Below are 25,926 nucleotides of genomic sequence, written 5' to 3'. Positions count from 1 at the left end.
CAACATTTTCAAAAAATCCACCTCCCATCCACTACAAACAGAATTGTAAAAATTGTAGCAATTAATTTGGTTTATACAACATGGACATTTCAAAATAGGTTAACATTTGGCCTACTCTTTGATTACATACTTCATTCTTTACAAGCTCTCTCCTGAAAGTCTCAGCAGCCAGAGAATATTTTACCATATGTTGCCCTGCCACACACACTTCAGCTGGCCTACACACACAGGAAACTGAATCAGCTCTTGGAACGGAGTATAATTAATAAGTTCACTGGTTTAGCAATACTGGCCAACAGGTTTTATGACTTACTTCAACCATTATTATTATAAAACTGTTTAAGTAAAGCAGCACAATATATGGTGGTCCTAATTACAGAGCTAGATTATATAAATCCAGACTCATTCCACAAAACTGTTTTTATTAATTTAACAACACTGCCTTGCTATTTACATCTTTCACATTCACAGGAACTGCATTCATAAGCAGTCAGTTCACAGATACCTGTTGACAAGTGTGGCACTGATAAGGCTTTTCTCCACTGTGTGTCCGTTTGTGTCGCTCCATGTGATATTTCTGGATGAACCTCATATTACACTGATCACAACAGAATGGCTTCTCTCCTGAGAATGATATATGCATATATACTTTAGATTTTAAACTTGAAAATATATACAAGTATCAATGTCTGTACACAAGTCCACCTGGAAAGAAAGGTATGTGATGTATATATACATGGATTACATTTTGTGTTTGCATTTCAAAGTAATGACATTTGGGTGTTGGTTAATTTTGTGAAGGTATTTTAAAACAAAACCCAATCAACTAGGTCAGAGTCTTTCTGCAACAGTGACCCAAGCTAATGTGTCAGTTAGCCATAAACCCCTTGAGTGTCACATATTGTGGAACCTATGATAGGTAGAGTAAACACCGGAGGCCATTAACTTGCTTTAAGTTCAGAATAATCAAGAATCTCTGTTTGGTTTAGAAAAATAACAGACTTCACATTTTTTGGGCAGCTTGGAAGAGATCTGACTGGTCAGATGCAAGTATAGTCTCTCCTACAAAGGAGCTTTATCAGTAGGTCAGGGAGTAAAATTCTCTCAGTAGAAAAGTTTGGTTTATGCAACTTCCAGACCAGGAATGTTTGATTAGAAGTCTGCAGGTTCATAGGAACTGAGAAAGTCTGAGCTCCCAGTTTTGAGAGTATTCACGCAAGATGATTCTACAGTTCACAGGTCAGAAACTGTGAAGAATCAGTTTGCCCTAGAGTTGGATCATTGCTGGAGGCCTTTAAGGTTATTCTGGCTGAGTTCTGGCTATGTAGAAAGCTTGTTAATTCTATTTGTTTTTGTCTCGTGTAGTAAACATCAGTTCTTTGATTAAAGAGACTCTGCAGCTTCATGTGACTATGTTTCAGTGAATGACCATCATGTTAGCCAAGATTAAAAAAAATGCAAGATTGATTGGGCCAGATTTAGTTCTGGGATCTGACCTGTCCAGTAGTACCATCAGCTAGTATCATAATACACCACATAGGCAATAGTTATAGAATTTTAAGAAGTTACAAGAAAAATTCAACATTGAATTAGCTGAAATAGTTGCCAATAAAATTGCTAGGTGCATACCACTGTGGATCTTCTCATGCCTTTGAAGCAGATACTTCTGAATGAAACACATGTTGCACTGGCTACATTGGAAAGGTCGTTCACCTACACCAAGAACAATTTTAGAATTATCCCTCCAACAAAGGCTGTCAGGTCAAACTAAGTAGTTTCAAACAAGAACTGAAGAAAGAAATTCATCAGTAAAAAAAGAAAAAGCAAATCATTAGGAAAAAGCATTAAGAATTACATGGAAAATATTGGGAAAATTCATAGCTTACTTTCAGTGCTATCAATACTTTTCATTTCTTACCAGTATGAATGAGTACGTGGCGACGAAGATGGTAAGAACTACGGAAGGAGGCACAGCAATGCTCACATATATGAACCTTCGGACCGTGTAGAAGGTTGGTACCGTCTCCACCCGTTGAAGACTACGAGGAAAAATATACTTCGTTAAAGCCCAAGAATTAATTTGATTTAACATACTTTCTGCTTGATACCGTGGTGAGAGTTAAAAACTTAGATGTGATGGTGGTAACTTTATTAATTTAATCAATTTCCTTCTATGGCCAAACATAATTGTAATGCTATGAATTCAGAGAACAATTAATGAGCAAAACTGATAGAACATAGGGGCACAAAATACATCATACACAAGTTGCCAAAAGTTTCAGTAGTATTTAGCAGCAGAGAGTGCAAATGATACTTGGCAACTGTAATTCAGTTTGTGTTTTGAAGTCATATATTATCTTTATTCCTGCATTGTCAATTTCAATTATTTTATCCATATTTGTAATGGATTTACGTCATGACTTAATCATACTCCTGGCATTATGGTCAAGGGAATGCATCATTGAAACATTTAATAGTAAAGAAAGTAGCAAGTAAATGGAAGAATCAACAGGTACAAAAGAACATTTAGGAGGTGTGAAATATAATAACTTGTAAATAAATCTTTTTATTCTGACAAGATGGCATGACTCTTGAACAAGGTGAACAATGACCTACCTTTACATAAATTTCTCAGTCACACCAACATGTTTTCAGTGCACGCACACAGAGGGCTTTAGCAGACTTTAGAAAAGACTACTTTAATCAAGGTTGTACAGTGCTTATAGAATGGCATTCACGCATTATTCTGCTTAATTCCGTCAGAGATTTACTGCAGCTTTTCAAGAGCATTTTGATTGCCCATGAATTATAAGCATTTCTTTTTGAACTAAAAAATTTGATTGTGTCATGTTGTTAATAAAAATAATGACGCATTCAAACCGTATTACCATTTAGATTAATACAGAAAAAAGTGAATTAAATTTTAATATATGAAAACTGGAATATCTAATTAGGGGAGAGCAATTCTTCCAAAATAAGTGTCATACTTTTTAAACAATGTCACACACATGTGTGTGTGTGTGGTGTGTGTGTGTGTGTGTGGGGGGGGGGGGGTCCAGTCTTGAGGAATCCAGAATTGCAATCCATGAGATAACTCTTAGTTTCATTTTACATACAATGTTGAGTATATGGCAACTATCATTAGAAAAATCACTTTTTGCCATAACTTACACTGTCCTTTTTTTAGAAAACAAAGTGTGGTAATTGGCAGCAACAGTTTGGTAAGGTACCAGAAGTAAACAAAGAACATTATCAAACTTGCTTTCATTACTTCAGTTCAATCACGAGGTTAGAGTCAAATCCTCTAAATGGCGCATTTGAACTGATCAGCACTCATCACTCAACCAAATTAAAAATGACCCTCTTCCTTGAGTTTATATTCTGAATACCATTGAAAGTAATGTGGTGCACTGTATTTGGTACTGTAATTTTAATGACACATTTAGTATAATCATCAACAAGCACACTGTTGAGTATTTTAAAATTTAATAGCTGCCCAGTTAATTTCTAAAAGAATTAACTAAAACTGTAACTCATTGAATAGTTAACTTTCCAAGCCATTTTCCATGTAATCAAGGCACTGTGAAAGAAAATCCTTACCTTGGATGTTTCACTTCGTTTTCGCTTGGGTTTTGTATCCTGAGATTGTGAGTTCTGTTTCTTAGCCCTCTTGACATTCCCTTGTTTGGGAACAGTGAGGTAATCTTTTTCATATCTGACTTGAGACTGGAGGGAAACAAATTAAGAAAAATGTCAACAAAAGCAAAATACTGTAGATGCCAGAGATCTGAAATGAAAAAATATTGCAGATGAAACTCAGCAGACCTGGTAGCATCTGTGGAGAAAGAAACAGAGTTAATGTTTTGAGTCTAATGACTCCTCTTTGGAGTACAATAATGGAGAATGTTAATGTCCGGAGGGGCCTTTTGCTTTATCCTGAGTTCTAGAACACGGTCTCCTCGAAGTTTTCAACAAAACGCATTGACAATTTAGAACAGTTCAATAAACATGTCAATTAGTTATTAATTGATATCACATTGAAAAATGGGAGGTACAAAAATGGTTTTAAAGGCTCTTTCTTTTTAAGATGGTTTCTTCTTTTTCTTCATATACCTGGCTTGGCTTAGAAAGGTGATTATGTAACTCACAACCAGAATACTGGCAAATTAACTCTAGTTAACTGGAGGGTGTAAGCATTAAAGTGAGGATCAACCTTACCCGATTGAGTAAAGGTGTCTGGCATCCTTCGAATTCCTTCTTCAGTAAACATAATAAAACAATAGATTTTAGTGCAGAGGAAGATCAGTCTAAAACCCAGAATGTCTATGTGATGAACTGCAATGGTAAGCTACTTCAACTGCTGTCAAAATATTGTCACTGTATGAGTTTCATTAAACTGATATACTGTAACTTATTATGCAGCAAAATAGGATATTCAGGGAATAAACTGTTATATTGATATTTCTGAGAAATACGTTGGCCAAATATTGAGAAAATATTTGAGAAAAAGCACATTTAAGTATTTTCACAGATATGACTGGGCTCAATAAAAAGGCACTCAAAATGTTAAGTTATAAGAATTCTAATTTAAATATTAAAAACACTATGTACTATACATTTGCACTGTAACTTCAATAATGTACAACAGGTCATTCTGGCCTCCAACTCAAAGCACTGAAAGACAGCAAAGAACAAACATATTTAGCAAGTAAATCTTTCAATGAGCTGAACTACTCCTTTGAATGCTGTTCCCCTCCGCTATTGATTCAAATAGTCCGGGCACTTATAAATATTCAAAGTTTCCAAAGCAGTTTTTAGGTAGCAAGCCCCGGAAGTGTAGAAAGATAGGAATTTCAGTATTGTGAATACAGGTGGAAACCGTCAAGTGATAATTCATATTCAATAATAACTGGATTCAGAAAATTGAAATGAAGCAAAATTTGAACTGGTTTCACTTCCCATTGACAAAACCCAACCTGCACGGACTTCAACTCTTACTTGTTATTTAATGAACATAGCAGGAAATTGTATAACTGGGCCACAATCTGGTTATACAGTCATACAGCACGGAAACAGACCCTGCCAACCATGTTCCCAAACTAAACTAGCCCTATCTGCCCATGTTTGGCCCATATCCCTCCAACCCTTTCCTTTTCATGTACTTATCCAAATATCTTTTCAACGTTGTAACTGTACCTGCATCCATCACTTCCTCTGGTAGTTCACGATAGAGGATCAATACCCCCCACCTTTCACTGTGATAGAGGATGTGAAAAAAGTTGCCCCTCGTTCTTTTTCAAACTTTCTCACCTGATCTTAAAAATATTCCCCCTAATTTTGAACTGTCCCACCTAGGGAAAGGACCCTTGCTATTCACCTTATCTATGTCCTTCTTGATTTTATAAATCTCAATAAGATCAACCTTCAACTTCCTACCCTTAAATGAAAAAAGTCCCAGCCTATATATTTTTAAAAAAACACTCAAATCCTCCTGGTAAATCTTTTCTGAGTCCCCTTCAATTTAATAATATCCTTCTTAAAGCAGGGCGAACAAAACCGCACAAGGTACTCCAGAAGAGGCCTCACCAATGTTCTGTACAAGCTCATCACGATGTCCCAACTCAAAGGTCTGAGCAATGAATGTAAGCATCTAAACCCCTTAACCTGTCTACCTGCAATGCATATTTCAAAGAATTATGTATATGAACCCTTAGGTCTCTCTGTTCTACAATACTACCTGGAGCCCAACCATTTATTGTATAAGATCTGCCCTTGTTTGTTTTACTAAAATGTAATACCTCATATTTATCCAAATTAAACACCATCTGCCACTCCTCAGCCCACTGACCCAATTGATCAAGATCACTTTGTATTCAAACAAAACCACATTCACCGTCCACTATACCACCAATTCTGGTGTCATCTGCAAACTTGCTAACCATGCCTCCTATACTCTCATCCAAATCATTTATATAAGTGGCAAACAAAAAAGTGGACCCAATACTGATCCCTGTGGAACACTGCTGATCACAAACCTCCAGTCCGAAAAAGAACCCTCTACCACCACTGTCTCCTGTTGTCATGGCAATTTTGTAACTTATTGGCAAGCTCACCTCGAATCCCATGTGATCTAACTTTACTAATTAGTCTACCATGCAGAACCTTGTCAAAGACTTTAGTGAAGTCCACATAAACAACATGTACTGTGCTGTCCTCATTAATCTTTTTGGTTACTTCCTCAAAAAACTCAAATCAAGTTTGTGAGACACTATTTCCCTCACACAAAACCATGCTAACTATCCCAAATTAGTCCTTGCCTTTCCAAATGCACATAAATCTTAAGTTTCAGAACCACCTCCAACAACCTATCCATCACAGATTTCAGACTCTCAGGTCTTTATTCCCAATTTCTCCTTACAGCCTTTTTTAAATAAAGCACAACACCTTCCAGTCCTCACCTGTAGTTATTGATGCTAATACCTCTGCAAGGAACCCTGCAATTTCTTCCCTAACTTCCCACAGTATCCTGGGATACACTGGAGCAGGTTTTGGAGATTTATCCACCTTTAGTGTTTTCTAAAACCTCCAGCACTTTCTCTTCTGTGAACTGTTTTCAAAACTTCAGTAGTATTTATTTCCCAGAGTTCTCTAGCCTGCATTTCTTTCTCCACAGTAAAAACTAACATGAAATATTCATTTAGTATCTCTCCCACCTCCTGAGGGAAACAGTCAACCTTGTTGATCTTTAAAAGGACCCTATTCTCTTTCTAGTTGCTCTTTTGCTCTTACCGTACTTGTAGAATCTCTCTGGATTATCCTCAACCTTATCTGCCAAGGCTATCTCATATCCCCTCTTTGCCCTCCTGATTTCCCTCTTAAGAATGTCTCTCCATCTTTATACTCTTCAAGAATTTCATTTGATCCCAGTTATCTAATATATGATTCTTTCTTATTCATAACTAGAATCTCAATATCATTATTCATCCATTGTTCACTACTCTTATCAGTCTTACCATTCACTCTAACAGAAATATAATGCCTCTGAACTCTCATTGGCATATTTTTGAAAGCCTCCCACTTGTCAGTTTTCTCTTTACCTATGAAGAGTTTACTTCAATTCACATTTTCCTTACTCCAATGAAGAATTTTAACATTTATGGAAGGCTTATCCTTATCCATAACTATATTAAAACTAATAGAATTATGATCACTAGTTCCAAATCAATCCCCTATTAAAACTTCAGTCATTTACCTTGCCTTATTTCCCATGAGAATGAGCAAAACCTGTTTCCTCTAGTCAGTACAATTACATTGATAAAGAAAATTTTCTTGAACACATTTAACAAATTCCTCACCATCCAAGCCAAAAACATGATGCAATGTTTGGAAAAATAAAATACCCAACTATTACAACCTTATTAATCTTACATATATCAAAGATCTCTCTACATATTTGCACTTCAATTTCCCTCTGACACTTGGGAGGGCCTCTGGTACAATCCCACCAAGATGATCCTTTTCTTATTTCTAATTTCTACTCATACAATTTCACTGGACGACCCTTCAGAAATATCGTCTCTAATTACAGTAAAAAGTTTTCCTTAATTAAAAATGCCACTCCTCTTCACTCGCTTCCTTTTCTATTGTTCCTATAGCATCTAAAACTCCGAATATTGAGCAGCCAGTACTTTGCTTCCCTCTGCCAAATTTTGGTAATAGCTATGATCATCCTGTCCCATGTTCCCATCCATGGCCTGAGTTCATCAGTCTTGCATGCAAGGCCCTTGCACTGAAATAAATGAAGTTCAATTTTTCAGTTATCTCATTCTGACTTGCTCTTGATTGCTTTTTCTAACTAAATTGCTCTTTTCTGATTCAGATTTATCCTCAACTGTCTTCTTATTTTTACTGCTACTTAGGAGCCCCCCAAACCTAGTTTTCTAGTTGAAAGGCTCCCAAAATACAACTAGCAAATCTCCCCAGTGGTCCCTTTCCCGTTCATGTGAAACCAATCCCTTTGGACTGGTCTTTTCGCCCGACAAGAGATCCCAACGACCTGAAAATCTGAATCCTTGCATATTGAACCATTTTTTTCTGCCACCGAGTTATATGTCCTATCTTTTTATTCCCACTCTCATTAGAATGTGGGACCGGCAGTAAACCAGAGAGTTGAGGTTCGCTTTTATAGCCTTCTTCTATCTAACCATTTTTATTCACTCTGCAAAGCCTTAACTCTTTCGCTAATTATGCTGTTGTTACCAATGTATAGAACAACTTCTGGCTTTTCAATCTCCCCTTTAACGATACGCTTCAACCATTTTGAGATGTCCTGAACCTTTGCGACAGGAAGGCAATATACTATGCTAATTTCAAACTCTCAGCTGCAAAAATCTCCTGTCTGTGCATTGTGGGACAGTCCCCTATCACAATTGTTGCTTTAAATTTGACAAACCCCACTTAAAATTCATTCTTAGTGCCCAAGGTCTGATTGCCACATCTATTTTCTTGAGAGACCACTCCCTTCAACAATACCCAAAACAGAATATCTATTTGAGAAAGGAATAGCTGCAGAACACTTCTGAACTGTTGTAGTTCTGTTCGCCGAGCTGGAAGTTTTTGTTGCAAACGTTTCGTCCCCTGGCATGCCATTCATCCACAAACTCCATCAACAAACACATCGACCTGGACCCAATATACCAACCACTACAGCGGACAGCTGAAACTGACAACCGGAAGCGGCAGGGACAGACCACTATAAACACCGGAGGAAACATCAAAGAAGCGCTTTGCAGGAGGCTCCCAAGCACTGATGATGTCGCCTAGCCAGGGGACGAAACGTTTGCAACAAAAACTTCCAGCTCGGCGAACAGAACCACAACAACGAGCACCCGAGCTACAAATCTTCGCACAAACTTTGAACTTCTGAACTACCTTCTCATCTTTCCTGATAGATGGGTGACTATCTGACTGATCCTGCTGTGTAACCATCTCTCTAAATGTACTAACCGCCATACTCTGAGTCTCTTAAATGCTCTCAGTGATATTAAAAAGTAGACAGGCAGGAGGCTGGAAAAACCCAGCAAGCCAGGCAGTATCAGATGGTGGAGAAGTCAATGTTTTGGATGTAACCCTTCTTCATTGATATTAAGCTTAAAAAGCTCTTAAAAGCATATTTTCTCATATACATATTTTATATAAGCATATCGAAAATTACCCTTTCTTACACACAGACTTTAATCTTAAGCAAGGAAAAGATAGAATTAAAATCTTTTTAAAAAAAAATCAAGCACTTAGCTAAAACTCTCATTAACCTAAAACGAGACACCTCCTCAAGTCCTCCATTAGTCAGCTTTCAAATCACCAGATAAACAGAGAAAAGAAATCGCTCTCCACAGCCATTGAACAAACACGTGGAAAGGCCTCTCCTTCTTCGTGTTTTTTAAAAAAATTCTTTTGTCGCATTTTTTTTGAACAATAAAAGTATCATACAGAAAAAAATCCCTTTCCAGATCAACACTCAACATGGGCCTCTCCCATAAACTCTTATGTTGGGGGAAAAAATCTCTCCTCCTTCACATTTATTTTCTTTGTATTTTTTTGGATTATAAAAGTTCCAAAAATGATTTAAAATAAAAATTTTCTGCCTCTGCAATATAATAACCATGATAAGTCCGTAATAAAAGTCTGCAACTCAGGGGCAGCTGCAAGATGCATGCCACTTTTGTTCCAAAACTTTTTTTGTTGTGATACCTTCATATATTTCCTCAGTTCACACATGAAAACTTCATTTAGAGGAGGCATTAAAGAGTTGCCAGTTGCTGTGGAACTAAACTCTGATATTAACAAAAAACCTCAGGGCACAATGGGAAGAGTAAGTAAAATTTAACAAATGGGACACATCTTATAGCAACAGTCACTACAATAGTAATTCTAATAAATGTGAAGGGGAGGGGTTAGAAGAATACTTTAGTTTTCACATGGAGATCGCTGATACAATTTTTTTTAAACTAATCTACGAAAGCAATACATTTCCAATAATCAAACAAAGTTCAGCAAATGTTATGGTTAAATTTGGAACAAAAATATGTTGTACTTTGAATATGTTGTAGCTTGAATATTATTTTCCCATCTCTGAAATGTTGTTTTCATTACAGCTAAAACTGCTATACCAAAAATAGCTGTTCTTTCTTCCTTTTTGCTCTAAAAAGGCCTCTAATGGAAAAATAAACTTAATAGGTTTTCTTAATTTCTTGAGTGTTGCACAACATCTACTGTTCATGGAATAGAACAGCTGAATAGCTTCTGGAAGCATGAGGTACTGGGCACGTACATTAAAAGCAGCTTAGCAATGCAACATTGGATACATAGATGGTTCAAAGAATGAAGACAACAATATAAGTTTGCTGATTGATCAGTGCAGGTAAAGTAGGCTCTAACTGATTCAAGCATCATGGAAGATTGAAACAAAAATCAAACAGAAACCAGTTAGACCAACATGACTAACACAGATTATTTGGTGCTTTACTCAACTGTAAAATGTTGAGCCTTGTTGTACACAAGTTACCTGTGTTTCCTTTCCTTAAAGGTGACTACACTTTGAATATTTCAGTAGCTATGAATCATTTTGAACAATCTGAAGGTCCTAAAGATGCTTATATGGAAATGTATTCTTCTACAAAATTGATTGACAAGAATAAATTGTAACCGTAGGTTTACAGCTAATGTATCTAGTAGGTCTCATCACAAAATACTTCTACATTGAGTTGAAGATTATCAGTTGATGCCTCGCATGAACTAATCAAGGCTTTGCAAATAGGAAGAGTAGACATTGATCTAATATTGTGAGCTCTCAATTACCTAGCCTATAATTGAAATGGCTTCAGTTTTGGTTGGAATACTTTACCTGCAAGAGGGTCCTGTGGCACAATGGCAAATGTCTCTACTTCTAGGCCAGAAGTTCCAAGCTCAAATCCTACCTGACCCAGAGGTGTGTCACAGCATGTCTGAGCAAGTGGATTAAAATAATTATTTCACATACAAGAACTCTCCCCGAATGCTAACAGTATATTGCTCAAGAACCACTGTTTAGAAGGGCATAGAAGCATTAGTAGCAGGCCTTTTCAGAAGTGTGACGATCAGACAAATGGGGAAACACATATTTTTATGACAGTGAATTATAACGATCGAGAATGCAGAGAATGGTAAAAGCACATGGAACTGAAAGTAAATTAGCCTTATAATTGAAAGTGGAATATTTACAGTGTATATGGAAGAAAGAAAGGAAAAAGGTTTAACTGAATAGCTTATTTTAATGAATTGCTACAACGGGCTGAATGGTTTCTTTCTTTGTTGCATGATTCTATGAAACTTGTTGCAATCCCCGCAGAGATTGGCAACTTATTTTGAAAAAGAAATTACAATTCCCAGTGACTAACTTAATGGAATTGCATGAAGGGTTGAGTTTTGATTCTCAATGTATTAAACAAATTAAAAGCAACATCAATTAAACTCTATTTAATAGGGAACTTATACTCTAAACTGGAGAAAAATTCCCTTGTTACTGTTTTAATGCAACTGAATATCTCCCATCTACTTCACTCTGTTCCTTCATCAGCGACTTTATTCTTCTCTTCCCTTCCCTTCTCTACTCTTTACAGTTAGATTAGATTAGATTAGATTACTTACAGTGTGGAAACAGGCCGTTTGGTCCAACAAGTCCACACCGACCCGCCGAAGCGCAACCCACCCATTCCCCTGTATTTACCCCTTTTACCTAACACTACGGGCAATTTAGCATGGCCAATTCACCTGACCTGCACATCTTTGGACTGTGGGAGGAAACCGGAGCACCCGGAGGAAACCCACGCAGACACGGGGAGAATGTGCAAACTCCACACAGTCAGTCGCCTGAGTCGGGAGTGGACCCGGGTCTCTGGCGCTGTGAGGCAGCAGTGCTAACCACTGTGCCACCGTGCCACCCAAACTTCCCAACAATGAAATGCTTTTTATTACAAGGAGTACTCTGGAGATTTGTTTTCCTACCCAAAGGTAGGTGAATCTGATTGTCTTGTTTAAATATTCACAAATTGGTCTCTTCACTCAGAGCATACATTCCCACCCACACTCTAGCTGCCGCTATCTTTCAGATCTCTCTCTGACTTCTGGCAGACATTGTGAGGTTCAATGACATTTTTACAAACTCATCCTGTAGGCTAATCCTTCAGTGGATTCCTATTTTCCCCTCTTGAAGCCCATCTCCACGGCAACATGAATCTGACAGGCTTTATATCCATTTATATTCACAATTAAATGGTGAAATTTTTAAAAGTGTAATTGAAGAAGCAGACTTATTAAGTAAAAAACAGGCCTTGAGGGAGAATCCAGGCTTGCAAGTGCTTGGACACGCACTCCCAAGTCGCATCTGAGTGACACACATCGAGTGGGTGTCGACTTGGGTTAACTGTTTGTATGCCAAACAACTTTGTTAATGAGAAAAAAACTTCACAAAAAAAACCTTCGGATATCGGAGCTTCGTATAAAGGATCGTTTGAATAACTCCTGCCTTGAGTGAGACTGTTCATCCTTCATTCTGCATGTGAGAAACATCAAAATTCATGCTGGTCTGGTGAAGGCAATTCATCAGAGATTTAAATTATGCAATATTGTTGAAGTACAGCATCCAAGAATATCTGACCTGGGAATTCTTGTTGCTGACATTGAGGTGTCAAAATGGAAAATAAGTTTTCTACCTTTCAGCTTTGACTGTAATAAGCAAACTGAAGAACTTTCAAAAAGTTGACACACCTTTAAAATGGAAGGCAAAAGGTGTAGACAGGATATGAGGAAAATATTTTTCACCCGAGGGAGTCACGGTCTGGAATACATGGCCTGAGAGGGTAGTTGAGGCAGGTTGCCTTTAAAATGTACTTGGATGAACACAAAGTACATAACATTCAAGGTTAAAGAACTAATGAAGCAGTGTATTTCTGGTGGTGCCAGATGGGTATTTCGATGAGTAGAAGGGCCTCTTCTGTACGACATGATTCTAAAGTGGCGCATGTGGAGAAAGAGAACAAAGTTAACAAATGATGGACTTCCCAGCAATTCAACAGAGAATGCAGCACAATATTGAACCACGGACAGGTTTGATCACAAGTCTGTGCTGAGCTCATTGATCTGGTAATGGACAGCTTTACGGATACAGAAGAGGGAGAAAGTAAATGTGCCATCTTTCATTGATGGTGTTGGGTTACCTAAGGGAAAGCACAAGATGACAATAAATTATGGTTAGCTAAAACAAAATCATTTGCACATGGTAAAACAGTACGTCTGTCTTGAGTTTAAATGTGAAGGGTGATCTCTCAAACTCAAGGGTGACTTTGAAAACAGAGTCAAGTGATCTGCTCCAAAGATTTAATTGCAGCAATAAAATTCAAGTATGCTGCTAGCACAATCTAGGCAGATGACAGAATTTTGTTCATTGATGTACAGGGCAAGAAATAAATTTACTAACGAGCAGTATCAGAGATGGGATGGTAATGCAATACTTACTACACTGGTGTGAGTCAGACTGTGGGTTAAGATGCTCTGTCCCCTGCCCATTTCCTCTTCTTCGAGAAGTTTATTCTTAAAAAATACAAATCCATCATGTGCGGAGAACTTTTTCTCTTTAACATCCGAGGTGGGTTGCATATAGTCTGAAGGATATTTTTCTGCTGGAGCATCGGGATCCTTTTTAAGGATCAAATCCTGAGGTACAGCTGGTGCGACAGAATGAGCAGCAAGGGTGGAAAAATTTGTGATTGGTGGGAGGTGACTGAACATAATCATACCAGAAGAGAAGTTTGGTTCCATCCCACCGTTCCTGAGGAATTCGTTCGCTAGTTTATCGTGAACAATACTCATGATGTAAAATCCAAAACTATTCAAAGCCAGATCGGCAGCACACTCCTGAAATAGAGATGAAAATATAAGACAGCTGTCATGGCGATATGCACAAAATTATACATTAAATCATGTATAGAGTAGATAAAAATATTGTAGTATGGTTTACAGGTCACAGCAAAACTTGTAACATTTATGTTGCATCGGATATATATAAGTTTGCAGTCCTAATACATGGGTGAAGAGGGATATTCATGTTGAAATTAGTAATTAGGTACGAGTACCTTTTACCTGTAAAAGTAAATTACAAAGACACAACCCAGATCAGGAGGTATAGTTGTAGATCAAGTTCCGCTTATAAGCCAGTCAAAAACCTTGCTCTCGATACTTATGACATCATAATCACTCAGTTTTGTTGTTGCCTAGTAACAGCTTCTTCTCCATTGTTTTTGAATTTTACAAAAAAGTGCTGGTAGGGCTCAACTTTGATACCTAGTTTTTTGGAACTGTACTCTCCCAACAGACAAATTACTCAAGTCACATAACAGAAAGTGTAACTCTTTGCCTGGAAACAACATGTCCACAACAAAGTACTGAATCAAAAATAATTAGACATTAACCTAGATAGTACTGAATTAAGGCAAACAGGATCAAGTGTTTGTTAACAGGATTTTTTTTGTTTGAAAAACAGAGCAACTTTCTTCATTTAATTTCATCACAGGACAACCTGCCTTTGCCATCCCCAGGTTACTTATTTGGTTACGAGAAGGCGGTACGTTCGGAAGACCAATGCTCTGCTTAAGAAAGCACTGCTGACTCCTCTTTCAGCTGGATAACACACAAGTTCATTCTTCATCACTGGTTCTCTTAATGGTGAAGCAATAGATATAGAACACTGATTACATCACTATTCAAAGACAAGTACAAAACATTCAACATGCCCAAATGTGTTATAATGTTTGAGTGCAATTAAAACTAATGATGGCTATTACATGAACAAACCAAAGAGTGTTAACTACCTACCACATCAGGTAACAGTATTAATTATTTAAGCCTTAAGGGTGGTATTAAAGTCATGTCAACGATATGAATTTCCTCAAAGGAAGGTCAGTTTATGATACTGGTTCTCAATATTTCCCTACCACCTCTTCTAACTTCTTGGATTAATAGACAATAGGTGCAGGAGTGGGCCATTCTGCCCTTCGAGCCAGCAGCACTATTCATTATGATCATGGCTGATTAGCCTCACCTGAAAGAGGGTGTGGGGTTGCAAGTCAAAAATGCCTTGAGAACTCTACCAATATTACTCCGTTAGAAGCCAACTTTTTCTTACAGTCTGACTTCATCAACACCCAACCTATCATTTTAGTCGAGCTCATATTTTGGCAGTAGATGCTAGGACTCAGACACAGACATTGCCACTTATTAACTGTGTACATGTTTTGCACAGCACAGACTGAATAGTTGCCCGGGAGGCTCAGAGTTTATCTGATGTAATACCAAGTTGTAAAAACCAAGAAGGTTCCAGTTTCAACCACTGTAATAGCCAAAGATCAACTGGACTTGAAACAAATGCCTTTTAAAACCTCTAGGATAGGGAGGGCAAAGCTGGCCAACCCACTGTTTCACTGCTAAGCTGCACCTGTAGCATTATGAAAACAAAATATTGCAGATGCTGGAAATCTGTCACAAAAGCTTGTGATACTGTAAAGCCTTTAGGCAAGGAGAAAATTGCCAAATAAATGGCCAACTTATTACAAATAAAAGAAAACCTGGTTTCACTGCTCTCTCACCTCTAAGCCCAAAACAAATCTATTGTCTGTCTTTTGGATATGAAGATTCTACAGGAAATGAGATTGGGCAGTCTAGTTCTCTCTGTGTCTGCTTTATAAAGCCTTCTTTCATCATCAGACAGACATCATTGGTTCATGAATATAAACTTGGCATCAATTTAGTTTTACTGATTATCATTAGGCAATCAACCCCAGCTTGCTGATATTTCTAGTCAGGTTAAGTAATTAAGCCAGAGTTCATCAACTAAAAATTACAGATTATGGTGGACCTGGCTTTTTAAAAAAAATCAGTATTCATGCAATATTAAGGACATATACTGCACACTTTCATTTAAGAGGAGCTCATACTATTTATTAAAATTGCCTAGCACAAGTTTTAAAATCAAGTAATATTTCAATGGTGTTAAAAAATGAAGTCTTGAGCTGGCATGCAAGTAAGACTATCTGAATCTGAGTATAGAGAAAGGTATTAAAACCTTGATAACTCTCTTCTTTTAATAACACCTAATGGTCCAGATGTTACAATAAAAATAATGGCAATACCAGCCATGTTCTCAATTTAAAAGAGTAAAACAGACAGCAACTTCCCACAATGCGTGCAGTTAAATACAGAAATCAGGAAGTTATTATCTGAGATGGCCTCCACCACTAGAGGTGTTTCTATAATGGTATTTCTCAGAGACTCAGCATGGGAAAGCATGATATTCATCTATGTACAATGACAGGTACCAATTAAACTTGACAGAAAATCTCAGGCTTATTCATTCAAATATAGTATATAGCATGATAACTACTGCCAAACCAACTCTCTTGCATTTAAAATTTACTTTTAAAGTGTGAAGTTCCATTCTTTCAGAAATTGATTGTTGTTGAAAGTTTTAAAATCATTTATGTCATTTTCTTTGTGCCTTTTATCTATTTCTTAATCCTTTTCTTTATGTGGCTTTCTGCACATACTTTGGTCCTTTTATTATTAAGGAAAGCACATATATTGGAAACAGTAAGGAGAAGGTTCACTATAATTATTTCTGAATTGTGAGCTTCAAATGAAGCCAAGTTGAGAAGGTTGGGTCTACAAACACTGGAGATTAGAAGAATGAGATGTGATCCTTTTGAAACACAAGGATCTAGAGAGGTGTTGAACAGACTAGATGCTGATAGGATATCTCTCTTCACGGGAAATCCAGAACTAGGCAGCACAGTTTAACATTCAGGAGCTTCCTATTAAGAGCAAGTTAGGAGGATTCTTTCTTTCTTTCTTTAATATAATTCAAAGGTATTTGGCATTCTTTCCCCAATGAATTGTGAAGGCTAGATTACTGAATGTATTCAAGGTTGAGTTAGACAGATTTTCAATTAACAGGGGAATTGAGGAACATTGGAGGGGCAGAGAGAGTAGTGAAGTTCAGGCCAGAATCACATTAGTTATGATTTTACTGAATGGTGAATCAGGGTCAAGATGCCAAATGACCTACTCTGTGTTTTACATGGCTCAGGAAATTTGAATAAGGAGATACACAGTTGTTTGCCCTGTTACCACAGTCCCAGAACATGTACAATGGTTGTTGCACAGCTTTCAATTCTAGATCAGTGCAAAATTCCACAGATGTGTAGACAAACAGAAGTCTAATGAATGGCTTGCATCATTTGTTTGCTCATGACTGCAAGATCCAGGTGTTACACTCATAACTGACTTGCATATGACATCGACATTACATATTTAAACATTTTTGTCTGTGCATTTATATAAATAAGAACATTACAACATATATACTAATGTATACACACTTAAATTTTTTACTTAGATGGAACTTTTCTAACCAGATTCATGATCTATTAAATGTAATCGTAACTATGAGTCATCCAAATATTCAATGCTTTAAAGGGGGCAATTCCTAACTTTAGGACAGAGATGAGGAAAATCTTTCTGCCAAAGCATGTGAGACTTTGAAAAGTGCTACGTCAGGCAGTGATGGAAGTGGGGTCATTGAATATTTTTACGGTAGACTGATTGATTCCTTTGCCTAACAGAAATCTGAGGTTATTAGGAGTATATGGAAGCATGGAATTCCAAACTCAAACAGATCAGTCAGGATCATATTAAATGGCAGAGCATGCCTGTAGGGTGAAATGCTAATTTTTTCTCTCTTTTCCCTGTCATGCCTCGCTGAGTTAGTCTGCTGGAAATCAAGCTCCACTATTCCTGAAGTTGACACAAACATGAAATGATAATTAGTCAGGTTTCTGTACTCAAACAAGAAAATAACTTTCTTTGGAACAAATAATCTTTTAACTAATGGCAAAGAACAGATACGAATTGCTAACTTATGACTCTACAACTTAAACTTTATCTCAAATTCCCTCTTCACAAATAGACGCAACAGGAAGACACACAGGATATGTATATTAAGAGAAGATGAAAGAAAAGAAAAATGTCAGGGAAACACAGTTCAATAGCACCAATCTGGACCACAGGATTCAATGAGTTATTTTCTTTCTGTTCCTTGGAATTCTTTGCCAATAAGATGAGGTTGTTTGTACACTTATTCTCTTTCATTCTCTGGTTGAGTTTGCCTTTTGCTGTCATTAAAGGTGCTTAGCTCCTCTTTCAACACAGGACTTGCAGAGAAAAAAGGATGAGTGAAAGATAACCAGTTTTAATGGACATCTTCCAGTACCTACACAAGAGATAGACACAGATTTTTTGGTGCTTTCTCTTTGTAGGCTAGGTGGTTCTTTGCCGCACTGCTCCCACACAAGGCACAGTCATGTGGTCAGGAGGTAATCAAAACATTGGAGTCAAGTAGTTTTCCCTTAGTTCGTTACCATTCATTTTGTGGTGTTTGCTTTCACTGCCTCAGGAACGTTCAACAATGTATACAACTCACAACATGTTTGAGTAAACATGATTTAAAACAAAATAACTCTAGCTATCACTTTGCACAGTCACCTTGCTTTAAAGCAGTATCTTCTTTTCTAGGTCCACATATAAAGGAAATAAAAGTTGTGGTCTTTACATCCCACATGTAATCCCCCCACCCCGGACATACAACATTAGTTTTAGTTGAGAGATGGGTTGGGTATGCAATTATAGAAATCTTTGCCAGCTTTACCAATATCGCTTGGTTGGAAGCCAAACGTTTTCTTACCTACTCACTTTATCTACAACTAACACATCATTTTATTAAAGCTCATACTTTGGCAGCAAGGCTAGGATTTAGACACAAATCTTTCAATTTATTACATGCAATTGTTCTGCTCAGTGTAAACTGAACAGTCAGTGAGGACCAAGTAAGAACCAAAAGTTCTGGATATAGCATCTTCTACTATGACAGAACAGAAACAAGCAAAGTGAAATTTGAAGGTGTGAAGATTGTCAAAGGCTTTGAAGTACAAAGTAAATAATTTCACTTGGGCTATATTTCATCAGTTATGCGACAAGTACACTAAATTGACTACTCTAAAGGTATTGCTGGAAAAGCGCAGGTCAGGCAGCATCCAAGGAACAGGAGAATCGACGTTTCGGGCATAAGCCCTTCTTCAGGAATGCCCGAAACATCGATTCTCCTGTTCCCTGGATGCTGCTTGACCTGCTGCGCTTTTCCAGCAACACATTTTTAAGCTCTGATCTCCAGCATCTGCAGTCCTCACTTTCTCCTACTCTAAAGGTATGACACCCATTACTTAGTTCTCCCTCACTGCCATACTTAATGCTTTCAAAATTCCAGTTGGAGAACACATACAGTCATGTTTTATGCACAATCCGTCATTGATATTGCATTCAAAGCAGAAGAAACGTATATGGGTGGTAGAAAGGTGCAATCAATACAACATTTTCATTCTCATAAAATAAATTATCTGCTTACAAAAATATTAATGCTTGCTGTTGTAAAGTGATCCACTAGCATCAATTACAGGGAGCACCCTGGGCAGGCACTGTCATACACACCATTTGGTACTTTAAATGACTCAGTGGCCAGTCTGCAGAAGTCCTAAACTTGAAAACCACAATACTGCGTGAGAATGCAAAATTCCAAACTTTAGTTAGGCTTTCAGGAATTTGGCAGTCCTCCAATTTACTGAATGTACATTTGCTATTGTGATGTGACAATTTAGTATCATATTTATAATCATGCAGACTTAGTTAAAAAAAGACTATTGGAACGTTTAGCATTCCACACATCAGACATCCACTTCAAAACTGTTCTGACACAACGCTACATGCTGTTCTTAATTAAACACAATTGATATGCGAATTTCAGAAAGGTACAAAGATGGGAAACATAATAATGCAGTTTACATAGTTAAGGTTTAAACTCTGAATTCAGAACAGTAACTGTTTACTTTGGAAAGTAACCAAAAATCCACAACAGGACTTGACTTAAAGGAGAGAAAACCAGAAGGTAGTAGTGCTTTAAAATTGAGAAAAAACACCCTCCAATCCATACTATGGGACGTGCTAACCTCCGAAGAAATGTATGCAAATCTTAAATAATTTGCAACAGCATAGAGTGACACATGTTCTTGTGAAGAGAATTTCAACTACATTGTCAACAGGAAGCATGCCTGTGAGCACAAATAATTCCATGGGAAACGGAAGGTTCAACTACAATTGAGTACCAATTCAAAAACACTATAATGCTAGCACTCAAGTCTGATTCACGTTGATTCCTATGGGGCTGCTGTGGTGGGGGGGCGGGGTATTATTCTCAGTGATTGTCAACCTTGGGGCTAGTGAGTTTCAACATCCATATGGAAACCAAAAATCAAACGTTCCTGATGTTAACAATTCATAGATGGGAAAGCATTTCTAAATAAAACCAACCTCCCTTTCGCATAAAATACCTGATGGTTAGCAAATGAAGTATACTCATGCATCACTTCGGGTTTAGCCATCAGGCCGGCCAAAAGACTGGTAAAACTGCTTATTTCCGAGTGTTTGGATGAAGATTTTAATTTTAAATGCTCAGGATTGCATTACCCCTGTGGACTTACGCATTTTGCTGCAGGCATCAGTTAGAAAAGTGCCTGAAAATCGTGAAACACGTACATACAAAATCAACAGTGGCACAGGCCCCCGTTTTCCAACGGGCCAGAACTTCCAAGATATTCGCCTCACTTAAGTTAAGCCAATTGGAATGAAGGAGGGAGGGCGTCCTTGGCTTTGTCTCCGACGCCGGCAGACTGAGGGCTGCGCTGCGCTAGACTGCTCGGATTAATTCTATCTGGCCAAGTCCTTTTTAAACCCCACTCCCCGGGGCTAGCTTGAGGAAAAGGAGGAGGCAGCGGGGCAGTTCTGGAGGGGACGCAGGGGCAGCGGCGCTGTGTCCGGCTTTTGCGCCGCTTTTGTCCCGCTCTCGCTGCGAGACGCCTCTCGAGCTCCATGCCCTCGGCCGCAGCCGCACATTGATGCTGCAGAGAGACACTCGCCCGCCCTCTCCCTCTCCCCAAACCAACCTTTACTCGCTCCATCTCGATGCTTCCCCGGCCGCCCTTTCGGCCTCTTACCTCGCATCGCCGGGCTCCGCGAATCCAAGGCCCGATCCCGTCTCTAGTTTGTCAACATCGTTCGGCCGCTCGGCCCCGCCATCTTGGTTCCCCGCTGCACGCTGGGTAATACGGGCTCTCGCACGGGGACAATTCCGACGCGACCGAGCCCTTCGCGCAGGCGCAGTGCTGCGCTGTCCCAGCTATGGCCTGCACTCCAGCCTTGGCTGAGCATTCCTGCTCTGCTTTCCATTACAGGCCACCTTCACAACGTATTCTTGTTCAAAACCAACAACAACAAAAAAAAAGTCACCACCAACCAAAATTACTTGTAAAATTACGAGACAGATGACATTCTAATGATTGAATTCATGTTCACTGGGTTAACTCGAAATGATCTGACTCTGTTCATCTAAAGAATATTGACTGTGCCCCATTACAGCATACAAGTGCCACCTTTTGAAGATGCTGCTACTTCTCTAAAATGTTGCTACCTCTTTATGACACTCCCACATCTCTAAAGTGCTCCGACATCTCAAGATGCTCCAGCCTGTTTATGATGTTACTACCTCGTTATGATGCTCCTACCTCTTCTGCATTTTTAAGATTTGGAGATGCCGGTGTTGGACTGGGGTGTACAAAGTTAAAAATCACACAGCACTAGGTTGTAGTCCAACAGGTTTCATTGGAAGCACACTAGCTTTCGGAGAGCCGCTCTTTCATCAGGTGTCCTCCACAGATTGTGTCCTCCACAACCACCTGATGAAGGAGCGGTGCTCCGAAAGCTAAAGTGCTTCCAATGAAAACTGTTGGACTATAACCTGGTGTTGTGTGATTTTTAATTTTGCCTTTTTAAGGTCCTCCTTTCTTGGATACCTTTACCTCTTTGCTCAAACTTTTGATCATCTGCCCAAACAACTCATTTTATGCCATGATTTGGAGATGCCGGTGTTGGACTGGTGTGTACAAAGTTAAAAATCAAACAACACCAGGTTACAGTCCAACAGGTTTAATTGGAAGCACACTAGCTTTCGGAGTGGTGCTCGCTCCGAAAGCTAGTGTGCTTCCAATTAAACCTGTTGGACTATAACCTGGTGTTATGTGATTTTTTAATATTTTATGCCATGTCATTTTTTTTGTAATGCCTCTGAAATGTGTTGAAATGTTTTATTACATTAACGTTGTTACCAAAATACAAACTATCCTTGATTCTTCATCAACTTTACTGATCCTTTTATATTAAAGGTGTATAGTTGATCCATGCAAATCATTGTTGATTGTTTGGGAAGTATGGAAATCATGACATTATAATCACGTCTCACTAAATGTAATTGGATAATTTATCAGTAAATGTTTTAATTGCTGAGGGAGAAATGTTGGCCAGGTCCTTCAAAAGTGGAGTCACACGTAGAAAGAATGGTGAAAGAGGCTTTGGTATGCTTTCTTTATTGGTCAGAGTACTGAGTATAGGAGTTGGCAGATTATGCAGCTGTACGGGATATTTACTAGGCCACTTCTGAAATATCGTGTGCAATTCTGCTGTCTCTCTTGTAGGAAGGATGTTGTGAAACTTGAAAGGGTTCAGAAAAAATTTACAAGGGTGTTGCCAGGGTTGGAGGATTTGAGCTATAGGGAGAGGTTGAATCATCTGGTGCTGTTTTCACTGGAACCTCAGAAGTTGTTTATAATGTCATGAGGGCCATGGATATGGTAAGTAGACAAGGTCTTTTCTCTGGGGTAGGGGACTCCAGAGCTAGAGGGCATAGGTTGAGAGGGGAAAAATTTAAAAGGGACCTAAAGGGCAACTTTTTCCTGCAGAGGGTGGTGCCTATATGGAAGTGGTGGAGGCTTGTATAAAAGATGGAATATGAATAGGAAGGGTTTAGAGGGATATGGGCCAAGTGCTGACAAATGGGACTTGATTAGGTTAGGATATCTGGTTGGCATGGACAAGTTGGACTGAAGTGTCTGATTTTGTGCAGTACATCTCTATGACTCTATGACAGGTAAAAATATTCATACATTTCTTCGAAGCTATTAGCAAGGGGTTTAATATCAATCTGCAAAAGTGGACTATCTCACTGACAATGCAGCATTTCCATACTTCTACATGAAAATTTCAGTTTAGATTATAAATACACAAACAGGTAAGAACACATCACTATAGTATTCACACCTAAATTATTTAGAAAGAGATTTAATATTTTGGTGGTCATGTGTTAAAATTGGTATACTGTTTCGATTAGCTGATTTGAAAATGGAAAGGAACAAAAATAAATTTGTGTTACCACTTGAGATGTTTGGTATTAAGTTTTCCTTACAGTCAGAACATTAAATACTGTCGATATTATGAACAATCTGTTGAATAAATTCTAAAACATGTCTGTATCAATAATTTTGAATTCAGACTCTTGAAAAGTCTATAAAGTTGATGAAATATGTATCACAATAGAGAAAGCCACTCATGTTTATGGAACACCACTTACTTAAAACACCATAAGGTAATTCAGAGATTGTAGTGGTGTCACAAATGTGGTTGGTGAGACTTAAACAAAAATTGATAAAGATTCATGGGAGATGGCTGAAAATGTAGCTGAAGGGAAAGGTTTTGAGGACATTTAAAGATTAGGTGAAAAGTAACAAAATATATTGGGTTAGATCAGAATTTTTCTACAAAGGAAGACACATGATGGCTTTGCCTAAGAAACAATGACATTAATGCATAATAGATTAGAGTTGGAAGAATAGCAGGCTGGAGGAATAATGAATTTTGAGGATGTGGGATATATGATGGAGGAGAACCAATCAATGTAAGTTAGGGTAGAATGACATCAGAGTGGCAAGAAAGCTGATGGTTTAGAACATGTGGAGATTCATGCTTAGGAGAGTGACAAAGAAAATATTGGAAATGTTTGGTCTACGGTGAAAAGCATCTCAGTAGCATGGAAGTGAGACATTATTGGAGAAGGATAATGCTTTGAAGGTCAAATAATCTTGGCTTTTGGAATGACTATAGAATTTGAAGTCCAGTTCAGGATTGAGCAGCACATTAAAGCTGTGCATCATAATGTACAAATTAAGAGCAGGAGTGGCCTTCCAAGCTTGTGCCACCATTCGATAAGATATGATTTTAAACTCAAGTCCACATTCCTGTCTACACCTGATAGTGTGTCACCCCTTTGCTTACAAAATATCTATCAACCACTGCCTTAAAAATATTCAACGATTCTGCTTCCACTACCTTTTGAGAAGAGAATTCCAAAACTTACAAACCTTTGCGAGAAAACAAATTCTCCTTCTTCTGGCTTCAGTAAGTGACTTCTTATTGTCCAGTCTCCTCAGGATCTTTTGTGTTTCAATCAAACTTCAACAGATACAATCCTATTGTGTGTCCAGCTTTTGCTCATAAGTCAAGCTTCCATTTCCAGGTATTAGTCTACCTGAACATTTAGGAGAGGGGAAAGAAGTTAAGACAATGTTTTGACCAAAGCTCACCAGGATGACTTTGGTCATGCCAATGCAGAGCTGCAAAATGTTTTGGGTCATTCATTTCGTGATGACAAGCAGAAAACACAGTGACCGTAGCATGAGAATTAAATCTGGTAATTTACATACATATATTAACCCCATACTTAAGAAAAATATTTTCAAAAAGCAATATAGAAATGAGAAAAACGAGATGGCTCACGATGAGTTTTTGGAGGAAATGCCATGAGTTCAGGAAGAGAAGCCTTTACAAGAATGAGCTATGTCTTTAGTCAGCAGGAATATAATTATATTAGGACAGTATCAGAGTGGTGTATAATGAAATGGGATAGTGGAGGAGGATGATTGTGTTAAATAAAAACTTCAAAGATGCAATGTGTCAATCATACAACATTTTGTTGATAATTTTCATCAGGGCTCTGTTAGTTGTGTGAACTGTATGGGAAGTGATGAGTAACGTGTGTGCCACTTAAGCGCTGGACAATGATCAATTCCAACAAGGCAGAATCTAACCATCACCCCCCCAACATTCAAAGACATCATTGACCAAAATCCGATCTGGATGGCTACAAGAACTGGTCAGGAGCAAGGGATCATCAGTGAGTAACACACCTTCTGACTCTTCAAAGTCTGTCCATTGTCTGCAAGGCATAAATCAGGAGTATGATGGGATACTATTCTTTTGCCTGGATGAGTGCTATTACTGAAGAAGCTTGATACCATCTAGGACAAAGCAGCCCACTTGATTGGCTCCATATTCACAAATGTTCACCCCTTTCACCACTGAGAAAGCAATAGTGTATACAACCTATAAGGTGCACTGAAGAAATTCCAAACCCATGACCACTAAAACCTGGAAGGATGGAGGTCAGGAGATACTTGGGATCATCTACACGTTCTTTTCCAAGTGCCCTCAACATTCTAATTTGAAAACATCAAAGTTTTTCACAGTTGCTGGGTCAAAATCCTGGAACACCCTCCTTATCAGCACTGTGGGTGTACCTACCATGTCAAGAAGGCAGCTCATTTTTGCAGACAGTTAGAGATGGGCAATAGATGCTGGCCCAATCAGCCAAGACCACATATTATGAATATATTAAAAACCTGATGGAATAGGGAGCAGTGTTAAAAGAATTAACATTTGAAAACCCTCAGTGGGAAAGATGAGATTGAAGGTTACCGACAGAGTATCAAGGTCATCAAGATCCAAGTAAACTGATGGTGCAGTTGCCAACAGGTGAGTGGTTAGGAGCTAAGTTATGAGATAGACCTCATT

General features: G+C 38.3%; 1 protein-coding gene across 1 annotated transcript in view; it reads right to left on the bottom strand.

Moving 5' to 3' along the window:
* znf281b (zinc finger protein 281b) overlaps positions 1-21,309 on the bottom strand; it is a 30,682-nt gene extending 9,373 nt beyond the window's left edge. Inside the window, exons 1-6 of the mRNA XM_087977850.1 lie at positions 21,186-21,309; positions 13,552-13,950; positions 3,601-3,726; positions 1,919-2,039; positions 1,630-1,713; positions 506-624 (exon numbers count right to left, since the gene is read on the bottom strand). Coding sequence (XP_087833976.1) covers positions 506-624; positions 1,630-1,713; positions 1,919-2,039; positions 3,601-3,726; positions 13,552-13,905 — 804 coding nt within the window. The 5' untranslated portion in view covers positions 13,906-13,950; positions 21,186-21,309. The remainder of the gene's footprint in view (positions 1-505; positions 625-1,629; positions 1,714-1,918; positions 2,040-3,600; positions 3,727-13,551; positions 13,951-21,185) is intronic.
* Positions 21,310-25,926: the final 4,617 nt, after the last annotated feature.

Source organism: Chiloscyllium plagiosum, unplaced genomic scaffold, assembly GCF_037043375.1.
Source record: "Chiloscyllium plagiosum isolate Xiang-an unplaced genomic scaffold, Cpla_swu_hap1 HiC_scaffold_32, whole genome shotgun sequence".
Classification (NCBI taxonomy): Eukaryota; Metazoa; Chordata; class Chondrichthyes; order Orectolobiformes; family Hemiscylliidae; genus Chiloscyllium; species Chiloscyllium plagiosum.
This window is presented reverse-complemented; position numbering and strand designations above follow the sequence as displayed.